This window comes from Phoenix dactylifera, chromosome 14 (genome assembly GCF_051530095.1).
Source record: "Phoenix dactylifera cultivar Ajwa chromosome 14, Ajwa_hap1_PhDact_Kaust_v1.1, whole genome shotgun sequence".
Lineage (NCBI taxonomy): Eukaryota > Viridiplantae > Streptophyta > Magnoliopsida > Arecales > Arecaceae > Phoenix > Phoenix dactylifera.
In genome coordinates this window covers 18,806,455-18,834,379 of record NC_143203.1, presented here as the reverse complement: position 1 = coordinate 18,834,379, position 27,925 = coordinate 18,806,455, and the positions used below count along the sequence as shown (strand labels likewise).

The 27,925-nt window shown below is 37.5% G+C and overlaps 2 protein-coding genes across 13 annotated transcripts in view; both read right to left on the bottom strand.

Moving 5' to 3' along the window:
• Positions 1 to 1,328: 1,328 nt before the first annotated feature.
• LOC103717831 (FACT complex subunit SPT16-like) lies at positions 1,329 to 14,975 on the bottom strand. 3 transcript variants are annotated; one of them, XR_003387644.4, is made up of 4 exons: positions 14,605 to 14,975; positions 14,450 to 14,502; positions 10,141 to 13,493; positions 1,329 to 1,875 (listed from the first exon to the last, which is right to left on the bottom strand). XR_003387644.4 is itself a non-coding variant. In XM_008806367.6 (4 exons), the coding sequence occupies exon 3, from the start codon at positions 13,397 to 13,399 to the stop codon at positions 10,229 to 10,231; it is 3,171 nt and encodes a 1,056-aa protein (XP_008804589.4). In that variant the 5' UTR covers positions 13,400 to 13,493; positions 14,450 to 14,502; positions 14,605 to 14,975; the 3' UTR covers positions 1,996 to 2,362; positions 10,198 to 10,228. The 3 variants fall into 3 exon arrangements, 1 of the variants encoding a protein (XP_008804589.4); XR_605724.6 differs by lacking the exon at positions 1,329 to 1,875 and adding an exon at positions 1,996 to 2,362; XM_008806367.6 differs by lacking the exon at positions 1,329 to 1,875 and adding an exon at positions 1,996 to 2,362 and having other exon boundaries at positions 10,198 to 13,493.
• Positions 14,976 to 16,215: 1,240 nt separating this feature from the next.
• LOC103717832 (uncharacterized) overlaps positions 16,216 to 27,925 on the bottom strand; it is a 53,875-nt gene continuing 42,165 nt past the window's right edge. For 5 of the 10 annotated variants that reach the window (XM_088710800.2, XM_039116265.3, XM_088710799.2 and 2 more), the window contains 2 exons: positions 23,572 to 23,868; positions 18,531 to 18,767 (listed from right to left, as the gene is read on the bottom strand). In XM_088710800.2, the coding sequence (XP_088566926.2) occupies positions 23,821 to 23,868 (48 nt within the window). In that variant the 3' untranslated portion in view covers positions 18,531 to 18,767; positions 23,572 to 23,820. Of the gene's footprint in view, positions 18,472 to 18,530; positions 18,768 to 23,571; positions 24,104 to 27,925 lie in introns of those variants that run through there. The other 5 variants (XM_088710798.2, XM_088710804.2, XM_088710803.2 and 2 more) reach the window with 5 other exon arrangements.

Genomic DNA, 27,925 nt, shown 5'->3' with positions numbered 1-27,925 from the left:
TCCACGAGTCACTAGAAAGAAGGTAAAAAGCCCACTACTTCCCTTTCTTCATTCATAGCCTATTTATTTGATTGATCTCCCTTCCATATTCATTCGACCTGAGGTTGAAAAAAAGAGTATTCATAAAAAGAAAGGTTCTTTTATGCAATGCATAACGGGCGGGCCTTCCGTGGAATCCTCCAACTCAATGAATGAAGGGGGGAGTATGAGGAAGGCCGACTTTCTTTCTATATGAAAATGAAAAAAAAGAAAAAGGATCAAACATTTCTTACTTAAGAATATGACTGCATGAGAAAAAGCTCCTTATGTGGCATCACTTTACCACCATCTGAAATGCCCGAAACTTCGATTGGTGTCAAACAACCCGCCAGAGTCTTTAAGCTTGAAATAGAGAAAGATATTAAAGAAGAAATTGAGAAGTTATTGAAGGTTGGTTTCATAAAGGCCATACAACACCCCATTTGGTTGACAAACATAATCCTTGTCTAGAAGAATGGGCAAATCTGCTGCTGTGTTGATTTTTTAAATCTAAATAAAGCTTGTTCCAAAGATGACTTCCCTTTGTCAAATATGGATTTGCTCATAGCCGCAACAGCTGGGCATGAGTAGCTTAACTTCAAGACTATAGCTATTGTAACGAACACACACAATGAGCAACTTTTGTCATATCTCGGTTACCATAACCCAACACCCAAATCAATCTCATTACACTTCAAATATAACCCTTTTTTTTTATTAAGAAAAAAAGCCTTCACAGACAGAATTATAAATATCAGGACAAAAGTTTACGACAATAAACTACGAAGCCAAAAAAATATTGTTTGCCCACCAAGAACAAAGAGCCTTCAATTCTTGGAATCTAGTACCCTAAGTTTAATATAATAGATAGGGAGAAAATAAAATCCTGTTTTGGTAGCTACACAAAACATTGATAACAACTAGGTACACAAAACCAACGCTAAAAGGAATAAACATCTAATTCTCACCTTTATTGTATAGACTCCATGAAGAACGCTGATCATAAAAGCTTGAGGTTGCAGAAATTTTGAGGTTTTTGGGGTTCAATAAAGAAGAAAACAGGAGAGGAAAAAGAGAAAGGGGATGGAGTTCTCTTGACTGTTTTCACCAAAAGAGAAGGGAATTCACCCTAACCATATAAAATTGGTTTAAACCGGTTTACTTACAATGTTCGCCCAGTTGAACCAAAATATTTTTTGGATACTAAATTGATTGTTAATGGAATATTGTGATAGCTTTGTAACACAGTTTAACCCAGGGACTGCTTCCGATATTTCCTTAAAAATATAGGGACCACCATACAATAAAGGGAAAGAAATGGACTGACCTGTAATTTCAGAAAGTACAGGCATGGCCCTGCAAGAAACCCTTCACAGTAAGACTTTCAAACCTTATTAACAAGAAACTTTTGAAAGAATGGGCGAAACCAGCTTTGAAATATTTTCAATAACTCCCATGAATGCTTCCCAAGCATCTCTTGCTCTAAATTTTTTAGACTGCCCTTGTGCACCTACACTGTATTGGGTTCTCACTTCAAATAACCGATATCTGATTAATGTGGATAACTCAAAACTTGTGGGGAGATAAGAAGTTGCAGCAGATAAATCCTGATTTTCAATCACCTTCCAAACACCATCAACTGCCATCAATGCTTTGTTTCCACCAATTACCTCTGGCTTCTCGGAGTCTTCCACAACGCAATCATCAAAACGATGCAAACAATGCATAGGGATGCAGGGAGACCAATCAAAACAGGATCCTGTTTTACTTGCATCGTCGGCATCCTCTGTGTGTCATCTATTTAGATCAAGGACAAAGCAAACCTTGATAATACAGACAACAGACCATCCTGCGAATCTATGCAAGAAAATTATATAAATGCGAGTAGATGATTAATGCAAGTGAACATATCTAAATGAATTTCTAGATTAAATTACCATGAATATCTGCAGAATAAGGAGATCTCACACTAATTCATAATAAAAATAAAATATAATCACATCAATAATTTTAAGAAATATCAACTTTACAAGAGGCTTAGTAGGATCAAGTGCATGTGCTAAATTCAGATTGACCGATGCCAAAAGATATGGCTTTTAAAGCATACCACCATAGAAACATAACAAGAGAAGACTACATCAGAATGTAACAAAAGTTGCCCATCGTCTGTGAAGTCCAGACTAAAGTATAAATGCCAAAAGCATGGTTAACCCATTACAGCTTCAAGTACCCACAAAATATAACTAAAAATATCTCCTCGCACCTAATAAAGAAAGAAAAACAACCATATTGACTGGATAATTGCTTCTACCGAAGATAGGCCTAACAATGCAAGCAACCTCTCCTGCAAGACATGAAATGATATATTATTCATTTAGTTCAATTATGGAAATGTTGAAGTGCTTTGCTGGAGTTTTTAACTTGGTGAACATATAAATCGACAACAATCCAAAAGGCAGTACAACCAAATTGCTTCATGCATTAAACAAAGGAAAAATGTCATCAGTGATATGTAAGATACCTTGTCACATTCACCTTTGCCATATTTTGTGATCTAGACAATAAACGCATCTCGATATACAAGAAAAGCAACATGATTATACATTATATTTTGAAAGTACAAGTTACAATCCATAAAACTGCCTTTGTTTTTGCAATGAAAATTTATAAATTCCTTGGTTTAGAGATCATGTCGGTTGCTTGTGGAAGTTCAAGGGCTGAAGGCCTTTTTTTTTTGTCATTTTCCTTCTAATATCTCTTCCCTTTTTTCCTGTAATTTTTTTGTCCTCTCAATGAAATTGCCGGGGTTTCTCTCCCAAAAGAAGAAAAAATTCAAAAAAAATCTTTTAAATCATATAACTGGAAATTTCTACTTCGAGTACTAGAAGCTTCCAAATTCATGATTTTCTTTACTTATCGTATTATAAGTTAAAAACTTCAAATGTAACATAGAAACTAACGACCGAAACAACAGGACATCATAATATCACAAGAAGCAGTAAATGACATAATCATAGTCTGCTAGTGTTTAAATTACAAATCTTAAAATCCATTCTAAAACCAAATAATCTGCTAGTCAGCATTTCTCTTCTCGCCTGTGCTGACTCGTGGCCATTATTTCATTGGCTGCCCAGTAGGGCTGAAAATGGATTGTTTACCAATCAGATATCAGTATTTCCATATACATATCCATTTTTATTAGGTGAAAATGAATACGAAAACAGATATTAATTGGATGCTAAGATTTGTCATATTTGTTTTAAACAGATCCAGGTTGACAAAACAGATATCAATGCAGTCATAGATTGGATTGTTAAGCATTACGGTTAAAACATTACTCTACATTATATTTTACTGATTTTATTAACTCAATAAGGATATAGGCTTTTTCTTTCATTTTCTAAAATAGACAAAATGATTTTACAAAAAAGCAACAAAAATAACTACATCCATTTGATGACCAGATTCCTTTAGTGGATCCTAATAATTCCTGCAAGTTACACACTTTGAATTGAAAAACTGACTGCTAAGGATATAATCTACCAAATCAAAGAAGTTGATGGATGGAAAGGAAGCTAGATTAAAGATATCAACAATTTATTGCGAGTTTACAAATATGACAATAAGAGTGTATTCTCATATTCAGGTACAGACCAAATATTTGCATATCCATTTCTCTTTTCATTGATGGATACAAATACAGATATAGATATCAGCTGCATGCTAAAATCTGCAATTCATATTCGAATATTTTGGATATGGAAATGGAGCCTCCAAACTGCCTCGGTGCTCTGTGGCCTAGTTGACAGGTCTCAGCCAATCAGATGCAGTGCCTTTTTCCAAGGAAGATGTTCATGTTTAGTTTGGGTTCAGCAATCAGGTTCCACCACAATGGTGATTCGGCTACATTAATTGGGACAGTTAGGTGCATATTGAACCTATTGGTTAACATACTCATCTAAACCTCATGATTGCCTCTTTCCTACTCTTTCTAGGTTATTCTCCTCCCCGTTCAACCACCTCACTACTCACGCTCAACCATTGGAAGCTCCAGTCCATCATCCAGACTGATAGCTAAGATATTCGGCCATGTGAGGCTCAGGAGTCCTTCAGCCAATAAGGAGTTTTAGTTCTTATTTCCAATAGTATATAAGAAAAGGGACTTGGTTGAAGGGAGAAAAGGCTTTGCTGCTATAACGTAATGATGGGAGAAGCAAGGGAAGAAAAAAAGGCTTCCCATGCTATCAGATTATGGAATCATTCAGCTATACTTTCTCATTAACTGCAGCTTTTTTTTTTTTTGGATATGAAGGGAGGTTGCCCACCCATGTTATTAAGAAGGGAGAAATTACAAAGAGTAATGGGTTTGGCTAAGCCATAAGCTGAGATAGCTTGGTCCTTACCAGACCCCAAAGGAAAAGAAAAATTCAGGTTTCCAGGTGTTTGAAAGTAAAAGGTCTTCAGCGACAAAGACTTATGTCCTAGGCTTCCTTCAGAGCCTTAATCATTTCTGGCAGTTTGTGCTGAAACTCATGGTTGGCTAAAGATGTCCAACTCTCGAACATAATAGTACTGAGTTCCACAGTTTTCAGGGCTGAGTTTGCCTCGATTTGAAGACCCAGCGATGTTGTTCTTTTCATAGACACCAGAAGACAGTGACCATTAAATTATTCCATAGTATCTTCGGGTACTATGTAGGCAGTCGATCCCTCCAGGTTGACCAGAGATCTTGAACTGCACTGGGTGGAGAGGGGAGGGGTGTTATTTGGGATAATGAGGACCATACAACTCCGGAATAACCGCATGTTAAAGGGAGATGATCAACATCCTCATATTGTTCGCAGCATATCATATAGACGGATGGCGCTGGGAATCCTCTTTTCCTAAGGTTCTCTGCTGTAAGGATTTTATAATTAAAAACCAGATTTTCTCTAGGAGCAACATTTTCCAGTTGAATTTTGCAAACTGGGACATGACTCCTCCATGGCTGAAGAAATGATAACATTTTTTCATCATGAAAGTCTTCTTAGTATCCCATTTCCATTGTGCTATGTCGTTCTTTTGCGCTGTTGATGGAGCTCAAAAGCTTGATGAGGGATTAGTATTCTTCAATGGCTCTGGCGCATAAAGGATCATAAAATAAACTTTTAAGTTCTTCATATTCAATTACTTGCTTTACTGAGATGTTCAGGCTTGTCAGAAGGAATAAGCTTGGGAAGAGTGATTTGAGTGGTCCATTTGCTGCCCAGCTGCCTGCCAAAACGCAATCTGTCTGCCATCTCCTATCCTGAAGATGATGCTTGAGTTGGAAAAGGGTCTAACCTTCACTACGTTGCTCCATGCACAGGATGGGAAATGAAGGCAATCTCCATGGCTTATCTTGCTCCTGAAAATACCTCCACCACCTCTTAAGAAGAAAGCAGTGGCTGAAAGTTTTCAAGTTTAACAATCCCAAGCCATCTAGTCTCTTCGGTCTGCAGATATGATCCCAGCTAGCAAGGTAGCGTCCTCCATTACAATGTTTGTCACCCCTCCATAGGAAGTTCCTCCATTTCTTATCTTTTTGATGATTTCATGAGGGAGAAGGAAAGTGGATATCCAGTAGGTGGAATGGACCTCAGCACTGCATTAACCAAGCACAACCTGCCTCCAAAAGAGAGCAGCTTACCTTTCCAAGCTACTTCCTATCTACTTTCTCGACAAGTTCCAATCAGAAAGTCTGAGTTTGGCCAAGGGGGAGCCGAGGTAGTTAACATGAAGGGTTGCTTGGAAACATCCCAAAATTGTGGCAAAATTCTTGCTTATATCTTTCGGCAAGTCCATTCCTATCATAGAACTCTTATCAAAGTTTATTTTCAAGCCTGAAGGTATCGTCGGCAACTCAGCATATTGAAGGTGTCACCAATCATGTTTAACGGTCCAATGCTAGCTATCAAGCCAATTTTTTGTGCAGTTCTTACTGTTTGGTCCCGGATATCGGTGATAAGGATGAACAGTAGTGTGCGTGGTCTATCAAACTAGACCGAACCGCCCGATTCGGCCCATACCGAACTGACCCGACACGGACCAAGTTAGTTCGGCTGTGGGGTTTGGATCCGAACACGAACCGGTCAGAATCTGTCCAAACCAACCTCGAACCGCTCGAAACCGGTCCAAATCGGCCGGTTCGCATCAGACCGATTCTCCCTCTCTTCCTCTTTATTTATGTGTTGGGAGAACTGTTGGGAAGGCTCGAGAACCTTCTCCAGCCTTCATTGAAGTCTTCAACCCCCCCGGCCAAAAAAAAACGACGATTTAAGATGATTCAAGGAGGATCCAGCCCAAAATAAGGTATGCTTCCTCTCTCCTACCTCATTTTCTTCTTTTTTCTTCAAAGATGAAAAATGCCTCAATTTACAAAATGAGGAAAGATCATCCCAAAATTTTCGATTTTGGCATGATTTCATGATATGTTATAGATCTATGGCTGATCTGCACAATCCTACTAAAATTTTTAATTTTTGAATTATATATAATTTTTAAAAATAAAAAAAATATTTTTTGATTAAAAATTAATAAAATAAAATAAAATTCAAAAAATAACTATAAAATCAGAAGCTTATCTAAGGACATGCAAGCTATTCTCAGCAAAATTTGGTGCTAATTATTTAAGTTTTGACACGATAATGGGCATAATGGCCTAAACAAAATTTAAAAAAATTGAAAAGAAAATAACCTTTGATGCATGCCTATAGGCTTCAAAAAATATATATAGCATCCATGATAGGCTTCTACATAAATCTGAGCTCAAATTAATTTTCTAAAATATTTGTATTTAAAAGTTATTTTTTAGTTTAAAAAATGATTAAAAGTATATAATTAATACAAAAAATATAAAAAATTAGTAATACGTATTACATATTTCAAAAGTATTTTCTGAAGTAAAAAATATATTTCTTTGAATTTATGATATTTAAAGATATTTTTTAATTTAAAAATTATTAAAATTATATAAATAAATCAAAAAATATAAAAAAAATAGTACTATGTATTAGATAAGTCAGATGCATTTTCTGAAATAAAAAAATATATTTTTTAATCGTAACAAAATTTTGCTATTTTTAAATAATTAATTAAATTGACGTGTTCAATAAACTTACAGGAATGGAACTATCAAGAAAAAAAGATTCAGAGTGTGTCATTAATTGGGATCAAGGGCAAATGCTCTCGGATTGGCACTATCCCGACATATCTATATATCACAAATGCCTAAAGGAGTTCCGACAGCTGGTAAAATCAGCAAAAGAGAAGATTTCTAAGAAGAAGACAGAGGTGGACCGCCGAGCAAAAAATCGTAACTCGCTATACATAGATGTTCTACCTCCAAGACCCTATTTCCCTTGCAAGACCCATAAACAAAGAATTGAATAAACGGGAAATGGGGAGCAAACCCATGCCATGCCAGCCATTATATAAAATAGGTAGCAGGCCTTGTCTGGGTACCCTTTCGAGCACAACCCAAGGATTAGGAGATTAAAAGTCAAGAACAGTGGGAGAACACAAAAGCCTAGTGGAAGGCGGAATGGAGGGACTCAAGGTAGTGGAGGAGAACGTTAGGGTGGCGGATGATGAGGGGAGCTGGAGGCAAGGTTGATGGCCAATTTGGGGTTGGGATATCACATGATTTGGAGCGGGAAGTTTTCTTGTTAGCAAGTGCTATCTAGGGTATTTTAGTCCAGAAGTTGTCATATGACCATCGCATGATACAACCAAGGTTTTAAATCCCTTAGGATAGGGTTATCCCAGTTTGCCCATGAAATGGGGTACACCGCCATCTCGCTCTATCCCAAGTGTTGTCTCGGTTTGCCCATGGAATGACATGCTGCCATCTCACCCCATCCCAACACTTCGGACATGGGATGTCCTAAGATATGCCGATCAGGACACTGAGATAATGGCAAGACGGTCTTGTCCTGACACTCAGGACAATGCCTCGTCTCGATGTTCCACAGAATGCCCCACTGGGATTTGAGACCATGACACAATCCATTGAGATCATGTAAATGAAGATAGACGATGGGACCGCAATGGATCACTTAACGAACTTAAGGGATCTAATTGAAAATTTTTGAATAAGAGAAAAGTAAGTGAAATTTACCCTAAGTTGAGGGGTGAGGGGAAAACTTATATGCTGTGAGATAATGGCTAGATGGAAGTTTTTTTTGTTTAGCTACCAATTGATGTTGTAGTGGTCTGTTTGGTTGCTTTTAGGCATTGCACATAAATATTATTGGTAGGATTCTTTTTTATGCTAATGGAGGCAAGGATACAAGAAACGTTAGGTTAACAGAATTTGCTTATTTTGTCATTGATGTTGTATACTCCATGAATCTTTAATTCAATATCATATAACTCAAGTTTCCTTGCATTCTTTTTCGAGTTCTATTCCTAGCACCCTTTTACCCTTCAAAAAAACATTATGGTTCGCATGATTGTTTTCTTTTATTTGTTGTTGTTGTATCTTTTTTATTAATAACCATGCATCTAGACAATTTTTTGCCAAAGAGGTCACGTTTAGATCTTATCTAGTGCAGTCAGGTTCACAATATGAACATCATTATGGTTCAAATTTAATCAAGGAACAATAATACGTCATAAAAACATATTACCAACAAACATTGCATATTACATAGTTATACATGACATACACTATTCGTTTAAGATTTGATTGTAATTATGCTTCAAGTTACGCCTCTCGAAATACCTTGTTAATATTTTTTTATGGTGCACTGGAAGTGCTTTATTGATATTCGAAAAGCAACATGAACATTACAAGTTATAGTTTGTGAGTAAATGCTCTGCAATATTACTAAAAGTTAACAGTACTAAACTGCTAATACTTTAGTAGTCCTTCCATGCATTCTTTTATTTTGACATATCCAAGATAGAAGGTCAAACCTTATCAGCAAGAAGAAGACCTTCATCAAATGAACTTGGCGTAATTTTAGTCCAATCTGCCAGGTTTTAAGTTTGATGGGGGCTTAGATTTTGTTTTCGTTTGATGGGGGTTGAGATTTAGTTTTTTAAAAGTTCAGGGAGTCTTTTCCTCAATCTTGCCCATCAAGGGTCTGATCTAACCTACCAATCCCTATTTTTCCCTTCCGTGTTTGACCATGAATCTAAACTTTGATTTTTCCTCCTTTCTTTTAGGGGAAATAAGGAAAGGGTCATTTAATTTATAGGATCCAAGTTAGAAATTTTGAAAGAGGTTTTAATTTATATAAAATGTATTTTGCTGTCATTTAAGAACTATTCGCATAAAAAAAAAACATTTTTTTCACCTCTTTGGAAGAGGGCCTATAAATTTTGGGCTCTGAAACGAGATTCACAGGTTGAAATTGCAGAAATCAAAATAAATTCAGAAATTATCGTCTTTTCTGTTTAATTTTTCAGATCTGAAATCACATTCAGATTCATACAAGTGTGGATTTTAGATCAATTCTAAACTACATTTGGAAATCAATTTGAAGGTTTCCTTCAGAATATCGGCTTATATCAGGACTCCTTTGACCAGGAGCGGAGATTTAATACAATTTATAAGTCCTACTCCATAACTCTGATGAGGAGATCAATAAAATGCATGAATTAATATCAATAATAACATTTTGAATTTCATAAAACCAGAACTAATAAGAATTTCAATTAGAATGAAGAGCAGTTCCTGAAGTCTAATGCTTTGTGTCCATAAACTAGAGAAAGGAAAGTTTTTCATAAGGACGGCTCCTTAATTCTTCAATCAGACTAGTAATAACTCGATCATAATTTCAATAATTAAAGCTCACAGATTGGAGAAAAGCAAATAATTTTATAGAATAACTTTCGCAGAATGTCATTTGAACTGACATTTTATATAGTTCATGTAATAGACAAAAAGAAAAGAAGTTAAGCAAAAGTGCAGTTACAGCTGTATATACAGTGGTTTCCATGTCTTATTGGCATTATGTCAAGCATGGGGTGCTCTAGAAATATAGTTTGAGATTTGTCTAAAATTTAAAAAGGTAACTTAGAAAAAGATTGAATACCGAGTTTCTCATAAAACAGAGAATAACTGAAGGTGAATGGAGAAAAGAGTGACTGACTCACAGGTATATTGATGTTAATGCTATATTCAGAAAACCATGCTGCTTTTTCCATTCTTACCAACTTTTAGTTCAGCTCAAATGCAGGTGCTTCACCTAAACTTTGGCCTCTTCGAAGGCACACCCTTCCTTATATCTGGAACACGGGACTTCACAAGGGCTTTTGCCTTCCTTCTCCTCCTCTCTTCTTCACTGTCTGATTCATCACCCTTCTCCCTGTCAGCATTACTTGCCTCCCGCTCCAGCTCCTCCCAAGTCTTCCCCTTCTCCTCAGAGTCCTCTGAATCCTCCTCTTCATCTTCATCTGACTCCACCAGTGACTCACTGCCATTATCATCACCCTCAGAAGCAGAATCCGGCTCCAGATCAGAGGGCTCATACCCTTGGTCTGATTCCTCAGTATTATCTGATTCTGAGTCACTTGCCTCCAAGTTTAGGAACTCCCATCCACCATCTTCAATAAACTTCTGAGGGTCATCAATAATAGTTTTCAAGATCGGGCGCCAATTTAAGTTCAACCTGCTCTCATAATACTTCAGATCAGTAGTGTCGAGCCACTCTTTAATTCCATCTAAAGATGTGGATGGAATAGAATCTATGCGAAGAACATCTTTCTTGAAGTCTTTGAATACGATGGTCATGTCAAAGTTCTTCTGTCCAAGCCCTACCCTTTCCAGATTAACAATTTCAATCTCACTCAAAGTAACTACCAGAAATGGGGTCTCAGTAAGTTCAACTAAACAGCTTGAAGTTGGAACAATGAAAGCTGAAGCCTTATGAGGAACTCCATGGAAACCAAGCTCCCTCAGAGGCATATCAAACTCCAGATCTAGATCTTTGAGTTGTGGTTGTGCCCAATGGTCATGTACCTTGTTGATGAAGTTCTGAAAATCCATGTTTATTCTGTTTTTTCTTTCCCTCTCACGCTGCTCTTCCTCTATCTCATCAGGATCGATGGCTGATCTCCTCCCACCACCCAATGTCTGCACAACATCCATCACTTCGACATAAAATTGGACATCTTTAGTCTTCCTATTGCCCACCATTATGTGATTGTGCAGATGAAAGTGCAGAAGTGTAATCATTTCTCTCTCTGCAGGCTGGAAGAAGGCATGCTTAATGTTTCCATACATAATATCCACTCTCTCATCAGATCTGGATGTCGAATACCGGAATCCATTAATATGAGCCTCTAAAATGCCAGGTAGCTTTCTTCCACGACCACCAAACGTGGGGCGTATCCACAAGTCTGATAACCTGATCGGTTTCAACCTGTTGCCAGAAAGCTGTAGTTTCTCCTGAGTAACCAAAGTGGCCCTCTCAGCTCTCTCTGACTCCCTAGATGCAACTTGCCTTCTAAGGGTCTTGATCAGTTGTACCACTTCACTGCTATGCCTCGGATCCTTGGAACGGAAGGTGATCTCCTTCAAATAGATAGCACCTTGAAATTTAAGGGAGTTCGCATCATGGGGGTTAAAAGGTGTACCAGGCACATTGAATATTATACGGATTGTGCAGGTTCGATTGTCTTGATGCGAAGTCACACTCTTCACAGTAGAGACATGGAAGGGAACCATGCTTCCATATATTGGTAAAAGAATAGCTTCATTCCTCTGGTCCACTTGTATCACCAGCTCCCTTGAATAGGGTATATCATTGACATTCTTGTAAGCAGTTAGTTCAGTCGAAGTTCTTACAGGACCTCGCCCATCTGCATTTGCAGAGCCACCACCAGCTAGCCTCCTGGCAGTCTCTTCGTTCTTCTGGCGAGCAAGTTCTGCTTGGTGTTGTCTCCGCAGCTCTTCCTTCGACATCTCCTGGTTGTCCGACCTCAGTGTTGCTTTGGATGGAAAGGGACCCGTGCCATTAACTGGAGGTCTGGCCCTGGGAGGCTCCTCTTCTTCCTCTTCCTCATTAAATGAGTAAGCAATGTCCTTGACTGCCTTGGAGCACCCTGCAGTCAAGACTTCTGAGGGCTTTTCACTAACAATAACAGTGTCAGCCAGCAAAAGAGAGAATGTCTGAGTCTTCGGATTGTTTGTCTCAGCACGGAGGTTCTGGAAACCAAGCGAGACATTAAAAACCATGCCCGCCTTCAGAGACCGATCAGTTTTCGAATTTAGGCTAAACCCAGATTCACGGAACTCGAGGCCAATTCCTGTTCCAGCTGACTTGGTTAGATTTGGAAGGAGTTCTGGTGCTTCTTTCTCAACCACAGCAACTGCAGCCTGGTAAGCAGAACTAACCTTATTACCAGGCTTCAAAGCACCTATTGCAGCATCATGAGCCTTGATGAGAACTTCGTATGCCTTACTCTGTGATGCAGTAGCATCAATCAAAAATGTTCTGGCAACATTTGAGCAATAACTGTTGTAGCGTGAGCCCATTGCACATATGATAACACTTGTTGAGTCATAGTACAGATTGTCATCATTACTTGATGCGCTAGGCCTAAGGTCAAACTTCCCACCACTCTGAAAGATAGGAGGATAGCATATATCAACATTTTCTGCCTTCAGCTTGACCTTGATCTTGGATGGATCAAGTATCACCTTTTCTGTATCATCCATTAGTGAAGAATGAGAGACCTTCCTTTCTTCATCAATAGCCTTCTCAAGCTTTGGGACCACAAAGTTCTTCATCACTGATGAAGTTAAATATGCAGCTTTCCTCGCACAAGTGAGCTCAATGGCATCTTTGACAGCAAACAGTTCCGAGAAACCAGGTGTCACATCAGTGAGCTGTAACATTGAACCACCCAGCTTCTCAGACCATCTTTCAAGAAGCTTCCCTTCCGGTGCCTCTTTTGCAATGTATCCAACAATGGGATCAGATTTGGACTGAGAACGAACAGCACGCAATATCTCATCCATCAAGGCAGTCCCATCATCATTCTTTGCCTTAACATGTATGACAACATCGGTACCAACAGCTTCCTTCGCAGACTTCTTAAGGGTTTCAAGCAGAGTGGCTTTCTTCTGACTACACAAGAAATGGATCTGCTTGCTCATGAAAACCATGATCGTCTCTGGGAACTCATATCCAAGCAACCAGATATTCAAGGATGATGACTTCAGATACCGAAGATCTTCAGAAGTAGGGGGAGTTGCAATGGTTATAGCATCGGCAGAGCCCCACAAATCAGCTTTGTGCTCCTTCCAGTGTGTATAAAACCCCTGCAGACGCTTGCTGAAATTCTCAAGATTGATTGTGTACGCACCAGCCCCAGAGGCAGATGGTTTTGTGCTTTGATGATCAGCCATCAGTCACCAAGTCACCACAAACAACAGCTACTATTTTTTAAAATGATGCTGATCGATTATTGATGTCCTCTAATCTCTCGCAGAGTAGATTAACCTGACAAGAAAAAATCCACATATGTAAGGATCCAAATATGTCAAAATAGAATGCGAAAAGAAAGATGATACATCTCTACTATCTGCTAACATAGAGCAAAAATTTCATGTCCAGCTGTGTATAGCCGTGGGCATCATTCCATCACATGCTTGGCACATGCCCTGAGATATGACAAGTAACTGCACACTTCTCCCCTCTTTGTACACATTCCCATCTTTACTTATTACACCTCCTTGGTTCAACCAATCACAACTCTCATTTTGGTCCTCCTCCATCAATGATTCCCTTAACTGCCAATGCTCATTATAAATCCTACCAGAGATCTATCTTTGTTCTTTTTCTGGACAAACTACAGACCAATTTCTAAGCAGAACATGCAGCACGAATGCCAAAATTTCACTGTATTATAAATGTAAACTAAAATTCACAACAAAAACGGATACTGCTCAATAACATTTTCCCCTTCTATGTAGGAACAGCTATAGTTTAAGCAAATCAATAATAAAATTTCAAACGAACACTAAGATGCTATGAAATCAAAAGTTTGTCGCTCCAAATTTTTTATTTGAGGAAAACATTTAAAAATGGAAAAGAACAAATTGTCCAGAGAAAACGAACCTCCACGAATGCCCCACAAAATAGCAAAAAATTAAGATAAGTCCAAAAGATCTCCCATTCTCACAAGCACAGAAACGAGTCCATCCCATATACTCCTTTAAGGTTAGTTCAAGGGCTTCAGAAAAACCAAAATATCAACAAAATGCACAAAATTCCATCATAATTCCCACGGAGAACCTAGAAACGACTTCCTCCTCTCCCACGATCACCAACCAGCACCCGTCCAAAAAACACAAACTTGAACTTTGGGTTAGGGTTCGAAGGAGGGTTGGGACCATCTCAATCCCCGAAAGCCAGAAACAAACCAACAGATTAAACAAAGCAAAGAGTCAAAATACCTCAAAATTCGCCCTCCGTTTTGCTCCTATCAGCAGCTCCAATCCACCCGTTCCTGCCCCAAAAAATCAAACCAAAGTTAGGGTTAGGGTTTCCGCGACTTCCAATCAAGCTCAAATCCACGCCTCAAAGAAAAGAAATAAAGCAGCAAAGTTACTCGTTTCTCTCCTCCCCGAGAGCCCCCTTCGTCGGCAATTCCGATTTTGCCGCGGCCGACTTGTTTCCTATCGAGGAAGGGCTAGGGTTAAGGTTCCGGAAACGCTCGAAATGGGGGAATTCGGCGGCTCAGGAACCCTAGAAGAAGACGAAATCCAATCGAAAGAGAGGACTGTAAAGGAAAAGAGAGAAGATTTGAAGAAGAGAGGAGGATAAATCGAGGGCCTGAGGAAAGAAAAAGAAAAAGAAAAATCGGAACTTTTTTTTATAGAGAGGGGAGAGGTCGAGAAGCGAAGAGGGAGGAAGAAAAAAATAAAAAAAAAAGGTCGAGAGAGGGACAGAAGAAGGGATTCAATATTCGGGGAGAGAGAGAATTCGACCGCCCGCCATTGAGACCATTTATACGTGCTGACGCCCTCGCGGATTTCGGGATCGACTCGACGCCGACCCGAATCCGTTTTGCTCTTCTGAAACGGGTTTGGGTCGGATCATTGGATCATGTTCGGTTTGGGATTAGCCCTGCATCTGTATTCAAGTTCAAAACACACACATTACAGAGAATTATGTTATTGAACAGTCTACTTTCTCTTGGTAATGTTGGTTACGCTCACGCGAGATTAATGTGAGTAGCCGATGTACTTAAAAAAAAAGAGAGAGAGAGAGAGAGAGAAATTATATTCTATACGACGTGCACCACATGCACGTTGCCAATCACAGTCGCTCGTTTCTATTCGGTGCTTCAAAATGAGCGCTTAATAAATAAGACCAATAAAAACGAGTGCTAATATTGGTGCACCGCCGTAGAAACGAGCAGATGTGATTGGCATCATGCATGGTCATATGGTACATGGAGATATAATTTAGGGGGAGAAAGAGCTATTCATAATTTTGGGGTTAGAGGCATTTGTGAAGTTATATTTGCCAATGGCTTGGAAAATGAGGTGAGGATACGTTGTCATCGAGGAGGTGTTAACCTACTAAGCTAATAATTTTTGACCGAAAGTATCTTCGCAAGAGTCAATATGGTAATAATGAAGGGAATTTTCTCCTATACATAAGATTCTTTATCCTGCGAAGACTTCTTACCCCATATGCTCTCTCTTCATGACAACCATAAGAACAAAGAGAGTGATGTTACTCACACGTGGGGCAACCCATAGATCGGAAAGGGCATGCGAAAACTTGCGATCCGCATCGAACATTCTCTGATAGAAGGGGGGCCCAGTGGAGCTTGCTATGCAGGTGGGTTTGTCCCTCGAATATTCCCCAATAGAAAGGGGGCCCAGTGGGGCTTGCTATGCAGGAAGTCCAAATAGAAGAACTATGTAGATTCTTGCAGCCATGATATCTATCATGCTAGATTTGTAGAGACAGACGGGTCTATTTGTGAGGACTTGCAGTTATCCCTACCCTCTGCGTAGTGTAAGCATGACAAACACTGCTATACATACATACATACATATATATCCATATATATGTACATATATATACATATATATGTACATATATATGTACATATATATACATATATATATATATGTATGTATGTATGTATATGTGTACATACATATGTATGTATGTATGTATGTAGGTACGCACGTCTTGTTGTGCCTCTGATAATGCTTGCTAACAAGCTATGCCCACTTTGATTCAAATTTAGCCAGCAAATGAGCTATTTGCATCCAACCACTACTTTGGCCTCCGACCGTTCCATCGGATAGGGTTGCTGACAGATCACCGAAGATTGCATATTCAACCCTTAATTGATCACCTGATCAGAACGAGCGGATTAGGTAGTTTGCACCATCGGTCTAGGATGCATAAAAAGATTCATCATCCAGTACATTTCCTATGCTTAATTTCTTTGACGACAATGGCTGTATTGCCCTCGTCAGTCTTCTCTTTGTTTGTCTGATAAGTTACATTACAAAGGTCCATCCGAGTGCAACCCATGTTCTCATATCCATTATTCTGATACTCCTCATGATCAATGATCTGCTGCTTCTGTATATCACAATCTCCCATGTTGCCAAACTCATGCCTCTTGACACTATCAAACTTCGAAAGTAAGCGAAGAAAACGAACCACATCTTCTCAGCAAGTTCTTGGTTGTGTTCCTCCTCAAATTTATTTACTTTCCAATTCCGAATCAACTTAAGTCTATCTGGATAGCCACTTCCCACTACGACTTAGCAAGTTCACCCAGTTAATAAAGAGAGCATCATTTCTTTTCTCGAGAGAGAAACGTTGCTGCATGGACTCAAAGTCCATGTCAAGCTCAATCTTCCTCCCTTCAGGCTACAATAAAATTTGTGTTGCTTTAAGCAACGTTGTTATTAGAGAATACGATATGGGGATTACCCTTCTCCCTTCGACCTAACTAGAAGTAAAAGTGGATCGGATAATATCTATTGAGATATGAAACTATTCAGATAGAGATAGAAATTTGAGAATTCGACTAATATCCATATCCGTATCCATAAAAGAAAAATAGATATGGATATGAATATAGATAGACAATGATCCAATCTGTATCCGAATATCTAATTTCATTTATAACCCTATTTAATTTTATATAGCACTCATAAACTTTTTAAAAAAAATAAAAAATCACATTAATATTACTATTAACTTAATTTATCATCCACTTAGTAATATCTTTAATTTTAGTCATAAAGTTTAATTGTCTGATTTATGTTAGTATTTATATCCGTACTTTTGATATCCAATTTGTAACCCCATCCTGTTAAAACAAATATGGATTTGAATTTTTGCATCCGACTAACATTCATATCTATATCTGTATTCGTCAAATAAAATAAATATAGATATAGATGTACTAGTATCCATTCTGATTTCAGCCTAAAGCTAACCTACTCCTTCAAATTTCAAAATTGCCATCTATTTTGAGCCCCTCTCTCTCTAAATTGTAAAAAAAATGCCATTATAAATAGTTATATATTTAATTCAAAAAGAGAGTGAAAAGAAAAATCCAGCCCTTCAAGATAGCACCAAATGTTGATATAAATTGGTGGGTAGGGTAAAGTAAAAGAGGAGATGAAGCAAAGCCTCCTCTTTTCAATGGTATTCATGAAAAAAAGTGCATCATGCAATTAAAATTATCTTCCATCTTTTGGGAGGTCGCAGTGGTTGGACAGTCTGAGTCACTACCATGCAAATGCCAGACATGGTTTTGTCATGGAGGTCGCCTGCCATTTATTTAACATTGGAGACAAGGCATCATACCCATGTTTGTCCAAATAGGTGTAGATAAAGATATCGGATTGCACAGAAGTAAATATGATTGTTTCAAAAAAACTGGGCAATGGAAAATACATGAAAGAAGTTCCTAAGGTCTACATAATACTGCCTTGGAAACTACTTATTCAACCAAACCCTATTACCAAGCTACACAAATCTCCACATGCCATGTGATAGAAAGAACTTGTTTCCCAAGTGCTTGACCCAGATGATTCTGATTAGTGGTACTCCCCACTGTTTTTTTGTTATCAACAAAAAAAAAGGACCTTAAAATAACAAAATGTTAATGTAATCAATCTAGAATGCTTGATGATGCTAATAATTTAAAGTTTAAACTATTTACAAACTAATATGAAGTGCTAAAACATGTTGACTGAGATGCACAACAAAACTGTTCATGGCCCATCCCTCCCATGAAGCATATCAAATTTAATCACCATTCCATCTTTCTTTGCATAAGAGTATGATACAAGTAACCAAAAATGACCCATTGGCACAAGAATCAGTTCTACCAGCAAGGGAGTATGGCTTTGTGAGCAATTTCTTACACCTTGATGGTCAAGCCTTGAAAGCTACTAATGAATCACCATTTTGACCTGCGTGAGGGCTGCAGCAGAGACATTCCACTGAGAGAACCCACATTTGATTAAATGGAAGACAGGCAGTTCATCAAGCATGAGCTAATGCATTCTATAGATTGTAAATGAAATTAATTACTCAATATCATAATGCAAGACCCCCCCACCACCACCAAAAGAAAAGAAAGAAAAAAAAACTTTAATGTCTTCCACCATTTATGGAATACGTACAAAAAATCATCCTTCCTTTGTTAGAACCAATCTATGGACAGATAAACCACAGAAACACTCCCATTTGTCTTCTGCATTGTTCCCAGAGCCAAACCTGTAAAACACATACAGGCAACATTAGGAAACATCCTTCAGTCATGTTCCCAAATGTCCTGAAAGAGATCATCCTTTAAAGTGGGTGTTAAAATAATTGGCAGAGAAATTCTCCTCTAAAGAGGGTTATACTGGAAGAAAATTTAAAGCAAATGTAGTTTAAAAGGCATGAATGTTATTAAGACGAGTAACATAGGGCAAAAAATTCAACAATATTACTCCTACTGACAGGCAAGAGGTTAGGAAAATAGTTTCAAAAAAATGGTACAAAAATTATAGTTCGGTATGAAGCACAAAGCCTCTCTGCATCAGCAACAAGATAACAATTATGTAAAGTATATACCATGAAGCACTACCTACATATCCCATTCATCATGTTATAGAAAGAATTAGATGTTTTGTCAGGATCCATTTAGTTGACAGTGATTGTTAGCATTTAGCAAAACTATGGAGCAAAACCTCTCTGCAAATTTTAAATCTTAGATCAACTAAAGATAAAATGTAAAGTATATTTAAGAAGATTAAGGGATTAAAAGAGCAAGAGAATTTTGGTGAGCCAACTTAAATCATTTTCTAAGGCTAGCAAGTCAAAACTCCATGCAACTCAGATAATTTGGGAAAGCTGTGTATGACCACCATCATGGCAGCTGTTTTGACCCAGTCCACCAATGCTTGGGTGGCTCAACAGGTAAAAGAAAGAAAAATAAAATTTGTGTCAAATCAAATGATTTCTAATGTGTTTCAAGCTAGAATGATTTGTCCTTGACTTCAGGCAAGCCAAAAAACTCGAATGAATTTAAAACTCCTGAATCAAGCTGTAAGATTTTTCAATAATATCAATCTCTTAAAGAGTTAAAGCTCTCAAAAGCTACATGGCGTAAAATCTTCAGTAATTATGAATTACTGCATTAAGGTGATAAAATCAATAGCTACTCAAAACTGCAACTTTCAAAGCGTGGTCGTTGATTGGCTGCTTTAATAATTAAAATCTCCTGCCATTTATACATGATAGAGGGCTTGGCCAGTTATTCCATTCATTACACTAGGATAAAGGTATTTTCGATTAGCGTTGGAAGTAGACTGGGCCGGGCCAAGCTAGGACCCTACTCGAACCCGGCTCGAATTTTTTTCGGGCCGGGCTTAGGCCCAAATTTTTTTAGATAATCTAGGCCCGAGCCCGACCCAAGCCTAGGGCCGAGCCTGGCCCGAATCCGATTGGGCCAACCCGAATTACCTGTTTGGGACAAAAATAGGTCCGGCCCAAACTCGATTGAAATTTAATATTTCATAATATTGCTTGACAAGTAAATGAGCTAGTTAAAATTAGGCTTTCTCCTATAACATAAATAAAATACATGATACATTATTCTCAGCTAAACCAATTTTAATTTGTCCTTTACTTCATCATTATTCTCTTTAAATAACAACATACAAAAACAAATTGATTCGGGCTCCATGTCGGGCTTGGGCCAGCCCGGCCTAATAACATACCCAAGCTCGGCCCGACAAACAAATGAGCTCTACATTTAAGCCCAAATCCGGTCTGAACTCTTTCGGGCCTAGCTCAAAGCGCGGCTCAGCCAGATGGGCCTCGGGCCGGCCTGAGCCTATTTCCAACCCTAATTCTGATTTTCACAATATTTTTCTCCCTAAGAAATTATGGATGCAGTGGTCATTATTTAAATAACAAAATTCATACGTGTTTCTTCTTTGCATTAGTTTAAATATAATTAAATGTATGAAAGAGGATATAATTATAATTTTTTATGTTTATTCTAATTATTTCTTAGGTAACTAAGAAGTTCATAGATAATACTGACTTTTTAGCTATTCATTTAATGAATTTTTCCATGTTGGATTATATATGCCAAGGTCACTAGTTTTGTGGCATAAAGTTCCTGTGCAGATGGTTGATTTCCAAGGTGATTCTAGGATCATGTCCTTTTTTTTGAAGAACAAAAAAGTTATTCTAACTTTTGGACAGGGCCATGCAATACAGGTAACTAATGTACAGCAGACCTTTTCTTAAGTAATATCAGCAGCTGAAGCAGTTCAAGGAAGTCAAGTGAAGCAAAGGTAATTTTGTCGGATGTATAGCAAACCAGATTTATATTATACCATATCATTTTATACAACATTTTAGTTTTTTATACGGTATTTTCTGGGACTGATTTAGGATTAAGTTGTTAATTATAGAGGTCTTTCAACCTCAGAAGATCAATTTTTTTGACATGTATTACTTTCACAAGGATTTCGCAATTGCATCCCATGCCCAAAGTGGCGGAGCCAGGATTTTTTTTTTTTTTTTTGGTGTGTGGTGGTTGGGGGGGGGGGGGGGGGGGGGGTGCAACATTAGCAATTAATGATTCATGAATATTTCTTTTGCTGGCTACAAAAATTTAGAGCCTAAATTCTACACCTTTTACACAAATAAAATAAAAAAAATTAAAATGCCAAAAGAAGAAAAAATTATACTTAGTTTCACAATCCAAAGGCATATTAGCAAAGTTGTAATGTATAAGACATAGTTCCCATCCCTTCTCCATATATATGTGTGTGTACACCTAATATATATATATATATATATATATATATATATATATATATATATATATATATATATATATATATATATATGTATATGTATATGTATATGTATATGTATATGTATATGTATATGTCTGTCCATTTTCCATATGTGTGTAAACAATCCATACATACTTCATGTTGACAATTCGCCATTTACACCAACCATAAACCTTCCTGGAACAACATCATTATAACAATCCAGAAGGATAAGTTACAGACAAATCCATACATGTTAAGAACTTTTGGTAGGGAATACATCCTTTAAATATCGATATTTAAGTTATGTCTAAAAATGATACAACTATGGCTAATTACCTGTACACATAAGAGGGCCTACTGGCATCTTAAATGCTTCAAAGTTATGGTAGAAGGCAAATAGACCTCTTCTATCTTAACCATTAGTTATTCATTTAACAAAAAATATTATTGCCTCTTGAAGAGTGTGGCCCCAAAAAGAATGTTAATAATACCAATTTAATTTTTTCCATATTTTCAGGGGATGGGGGGGACTTGCCTTCCCTTTGCCCCTGCTGGCTCCACCTGTGCATGCCAATGTTGACCAGGGATTGACATGGCACATGCTGCATGCTGTGGGCATGATACCAATGACATGAGCACAAGCATTTTTTGTATTTTTTCAGATTAGGTTACTTTAAATTATTTCATGATATTGTTAAGAGTTGGTCCATGCATTAAACAATAATCTAAAGCTATATATATATAGTGCGATCCAATTTAACTACGTTACCCTATCATACAATTATGGTGTAGCTTAACACTATAGTAGAGTAATGTCACAGCTACAGTAATGTCAGATGGGGATCTTCTAAGTACTCCCCAGCCAACAAACAAACCCTTGCTGGCTCAGACTGGTTCAGGGTATACATTTTAGGATTTGAGGTCTGGTTTTGGGGATTGGGCTTTAGGTTTAGGGTTCAGTACAGGGCAGTACCATTTTGTATCATTCTATAGGCTGTAAAACACAATTACCTCTGCACACATGCAAGGCCGGTACCAAAACCAGCCCCAATACGATAAGTGTGGCCAGCATAGAACAACATGGAACATGATCCAGAATCTGATTTCCATTAAGGTTCTTGAACATTTTCTTTGGATAGATAATGGTACTCAACTATTAGAAGATCGAAACTTACTAAAGCAGACCTTTGAAAAAAATCATCATGCTTTGACAATCCTAATGAAGGATGACATTTTGATTACATAAGGGGACCAGGACAGAGTGATCTTTTATTGAAAAAGGACACAGCTTGAGATGGAAAAAGATAGGAAATCATTCAAAAAGTTGATGGGCATTTTGTTTAGATATAATGAGTCAAAAAAAACAAGAATATGCATTTTTTAGGAATCATTGGTGGTGCTTTATTTAGACAAGCAGTTCTTTTCTATGCTTTACAAAAAATCCTATAACATAATTATTATCAACAAGCTTTATCTCATCTATCCGGTCCAACTTTAAAGAATGATGCATGATTATGGAATATTGAAGAATGTTACAAGGCCAGCTATCAGCCTAGCATCATCGGCTCTTAAATCCAGGCCACAGCATCTCTGGATAAAAAAGGAACTTACCATGAAACAAAAAGCCTACTTGTTGGGTAAAAGATTAATCTTCTTGATCACACAACTTAAGCTCATGCAACTGCAGAGCATATATTAAAGAACATAGAATTAGGTTTCTAAATGGTTTTATTGGTTACCACTTAATTCCATCTTTTCTTCTTCTTGCACTTCCTCGTCTTAAATGTTCTTTTTCTTGCCCTACTATTTTTTCACTCTTCTCTTTATTTCTTTTTTTCTAAAATAAACTCTCTCACCATTAATCAATCACATATAGATGGTATGAGTTTGTTCTTGTATGCTATTTTCATCATACATACATGGTGCACGAAGGCTCTCCACAGACATGCATTAATAATGAAATTCATACTTAACCAAAGATCCTAACTCTATCATCATGCTTAACAAATTAGACAACTTCGTACGGAGAAAAGCTGACACCTTGCCACACAAATGAATTTCCACAAAGGAAATGAACTGTGGTGTTGGTAAGAGGAACTTGAATACCTATGTAATAGATGTAATTGTGTATGTAACTCCTGATTTCACAAAATTTTACTCATAGTAAGAGATTTACTGTTATCATCATGAAAGATTGAGGAATCTATACAAAAAGGAGAAAAAAAATTTTCTTCTACCTGAGATTGCAGGATATGCATATGGTGCAGAATGATATCTGGTTTTCATCATCCCCACTGAAGCCATAACTACTTCAGGTCTTGAATAGCTGTCCTCTCTGAAATGATTTGGAAAGCTATCTGCCGATGGTAATCCTCCTGAGGTTCCCAAGAATAGTTCTGAACTTTGTGTTAGAATCTGACCATGGTTCCAGACAGCAGCCAAGGAGTATGTCTGTCTGTTTCCCATGGGAGAAAGCAGAAATCTAATCACTGCTCGGTCTGGACTTTAACTAGATAATCAGAAGTTATGCAAGCCTGCAAGGTTCTATCAGTCAAAACACGCGTGAAATAAATGCTCATCATTAGACATGTTTGAATGGAAAGTCTTATGTGCATCTAAAGGAATCCATCCAATAAACAGTCAGGGGAATTAAACAGAACTAGCTTAGAAGAATGAGACTCACTTCTTTGATAGTCTACGGACGATAGAAAGTGGAAGCCTTGACGTGTAACGTAAAGCCTCATGATTTTCCTTGTAAGGTATAGATATCTAAGAAAAATAATGATATAACTGTTAGAATTCATCTGATTTTCAGTTGTTTCCATATTCATTTATTAGGGTTCTTGTGATGTTTTTGTCTTATACCAATGAATTAGATCTTGGAATCTACGAAAACCTTCAAATATTAGAACCAGCCATTCCACATTCTGCCACAGTTGAAAGGAGCAAGGCTTATGTTACTCTTATCTTCCACTTTAGACTCTGTTTATGGGCTTTTGGCCCAATGGCCATGTGCATATCCACCCAATCTCGCATCGCACGGAAGGCCAGGATGTAGTCGGGTGTGCATGTGGACTTGTTCTCCTTTATATTTAATTTAAATGTTTGCAATTAAATCCATTCTAAGCCGTTGGGATCTCTGGCATGCAAAGCTTCAATTCCTGTGGGACAAGGCCATCACGGCTTTTTCATGAAACAATGTGCCATGTCTTGACACTGAAGATGGTGGATGTCCTGCCCTGTCTGGTCACAGTCTTTGTAACATCCCGACGCTTGGGACAGTGTGACATTCAGCCATCCCACCAGAATTTAAATATTTGCTGGTAGGGGATGGTAGGCATTGAGCTCTAGTTTAATCGAGGTGATAGTTTAGCTATTCGATGCCAAGGGGTCCTATCGGCAATGGCAGGGGAGAGCACAAGGCAATATATAGGTGAAGTTATAGCTTGAGAGCTGCACTGCTGCATCAACTTCACAAGAGGGGGCTGATAAAGCTCTTAGCATAGTGAATATATGTGCTTAGATCCCAAACCAGGCTTTACTTTTGTTTGTTCTTATTCTCTATTATATCATATCATTGCTATTATCTTGCATACTTAACAATAGTTAGCTTTTGATTTTTCAGTTCACACAAACTGCATGCAAAAATTCAAAAAAGATTCATATCTTTTTTTTTTGTAATGTCTATACCTATTAAATAGACAAGAGAGAGAAACCTTTTGCTCTCCAATAATCGTTAAAAACTAAAAAGTTAGCGAGACAACCTATCTCATTCCCATGTCATCCATATAATCGCTGCCCTATTAAATGCCAAAATAAAAGGAAAGGATTAATTTTAGAGACTCCATTGATTTTGGGATATCCTAAAGTGGAACCCTTTAGGACTTTCTTTTCCCTTCAATACTGGCATTGAGAATCAAACGCTTGGCCAAAAGTTAGTAAAATCAGAAAATTTCAAATAATAAGTAACAACTTCAAATAAATTGCCGTGTCATCCCATATGTCCCGACATGCTCAGTTGTTGCCTTAGGAATCCAAACATTCATTCCATATATGCTCAACTCTTTTGAAATGTTTGACCAAGATTTTAAGTATCAACCTGCACCAAGACATATCATACTAACTCGGTAAGGTATTAGTACATTGCAGGGGCTCAATACACCCTCTACCTACATATGATAGGTGTTGTGCTTACTCTAGTAGGGTATCATGCGTTGGTATGGGCGCATAATACCATCGATAAGTTGCTAGCATAGGGCCTTGACAACAACATGGGGGCATACCTAATGCAGACAAAAATACCCTGCCTCAAGATTTGTGCCACGGCCCAAACAGCAACATCAAAGCAAAATGGGCAACTCCTGAGGAGTTTAAATTGATGGCCATCATAAACAAGTGGTGGCACTTGACTTATAGGTGCCCAAAGAGCTCAAACTTTTGCAGTGTTGGAATGCATCCTAGGTAGCAGGAGCATAAAAGCATAGAAAATAATGTAGAAAGAATTTCAAGATGAAACACTTCTAATTTGTTCATATTCAAATAGACTTTCTAGCACAACTTGAATCATAATAATTGGAGTTTAGATGAAGAAGTTATGGCCAATTTATTGAAGATCTGTCCTTGCTGACAAAGTGGCAGTTATTTACGAAGATACCATTTGCGACCTTAAAAGCAAGAGCTTTTTTTTCTTATATTTTTAACTAGATTTTCTTATTTATTTCTTCTAAAAATAATTGTCAGAGGAGTTAGAAGTCCTATCGTACTAGGAAAACTATTTTTTGCTATTATCTCTTTATTTTTTATAGATAGATGTGTCTTACAGGAATTTGGAAAGCCTAAAGATCTTGGAAGACCTCTGTCATAAATACCCATATACGCCTCCCTTTTGTATCATAATGAATTGAATCAAAGCTTTTGAGTTATCTTTGTGAAAGATCTTGATGGTGTGACTTTGCCTTGCCATGGTGCCACTTCATAGCAACCTTCATGCAACTCAAAGGCTCTTATTATAGTGTGACTCTGAAAGGCTCTACTCGAAGCTGGTATAACATCGGTGGTAATGTAGGAAGCCAGGTAAAGATCGGCATGACTCTAGTTGGATTAAGGGATTTGGTTGATCAGAATCTAACTAGTTATCCTAAGTTAAATTAACTTCAAACTCTATTATATTTCTCGCTTTCTAATTCTAGTTTAGATTCAAAGCCTTCTAGTAGAATTATTTTTTTAGTTATTTTCTTTTATCAATAATTATTGTAAAATCAAAAATTATTATTTTATTCTTTTTGCAATTCTAGAGAATCCTAGTTCCCTCTCAGGGTAGGAGAGGCTTTGTTCAGGTTAGTTTATTTTAATGGTATCGAGCATCCTAGGTAATCTTACTCGCGGACATCCTTCATCAATCACTTCTGCAACTCGAGTTAGGCCAATGCACTATGCACACAACACGACCTCAGCAGTCGGATCCCTAGTCCTCAAATTCCCGGCCTGCATCAGTAGCTCAGTACTATACCATACCAATAAGTTATCGAAATAGGGCTCTAAATCAAGACTTAAGATATTGTGCCTGGCTATTACCTTGTGAATCCAAATATTTCAGACTATTTAAATTTTGGACATGATTTACTCAAACCTGACCCATTGACATCCCTACAAATGTTACTTCCACTTGAGAAATACCAAAATAATTAGAAGATATACAAATGGCTTTTGGATCAGCTTTATTTGTCAAGAAACAAAACTCAAAATTCATTTTCCGTCTTGATTAGTTGACTTAAATCAGCCCACATTAAGCAATTCATCCTACCTTTTCCTTCCTTGCTCACCTAGTTTAGAAAGGGTTTCATCTCTTTTTCCACAGAACATAGATATCTATTAAGATCCAAGGAAACTTGCAAGGAAGTAAAAATATCTTCCCATTCTTTTTTTCTTTTTTATCTCCTTTTGCTATTGTCTAATTGTATCCGACTTAGTTCGCTCCCTCTCCTTTTAAACCTTAGAATAAAGAGGCTCTGAAAAGGATTTTGCAATTTTATTTGTTTCTTTTCTTTCGGACATAAAGATCCTCTCAAAACAAATTTTCAATTATGACTCTCAAGTCTCAACAAAACTACTTAAGTCTAATGATGTGAGAGATATGTTCGACATAGCAAATGAACACACAAAGAAAAATTGAGTAGATTTGATTGCAAAATTTAGTAAAAATCATACTCCACATGCCTTAAAGTGGACAAAACTTAATGCTTAGTAGACAGTTATGGATATTAATATACTTAAGCTTGATTTTTAACTCACACAAAATGTCCTGCAAAATTTGTAAAAAAATATGCATCTTTTCTCATTTTCCCTTAACTCCAACTAATCTAATAGATACGAGAAAGAAATCTTTCCTCCACCCCCCCCCCCCCCCCCCCCCCCCCCCGCCCCAACACACAAAAGAAAAGCTGAAAAATCTAGAGAAAACCAGTGAAAAAACCTAGCTTGCTGCCATGTCATTAATATTTGAACTGCCAGTTAAATGTCAAAAAAAAGAGAAGGATAGATTTTGGTGATTGTTGTTCACCTCGATTATTAAATATTCTAAATAGGAAGTCT

Excerpts from the sequence above, each read along its gene's own strand:
- LOC103717831 (XM_008806367.6), bottom strand. The coding sequence starts at position 13,399 with ATGGCTGATCATCAAAGCACAAAACCATCTGCCTCTGGGGCTGGTGCG.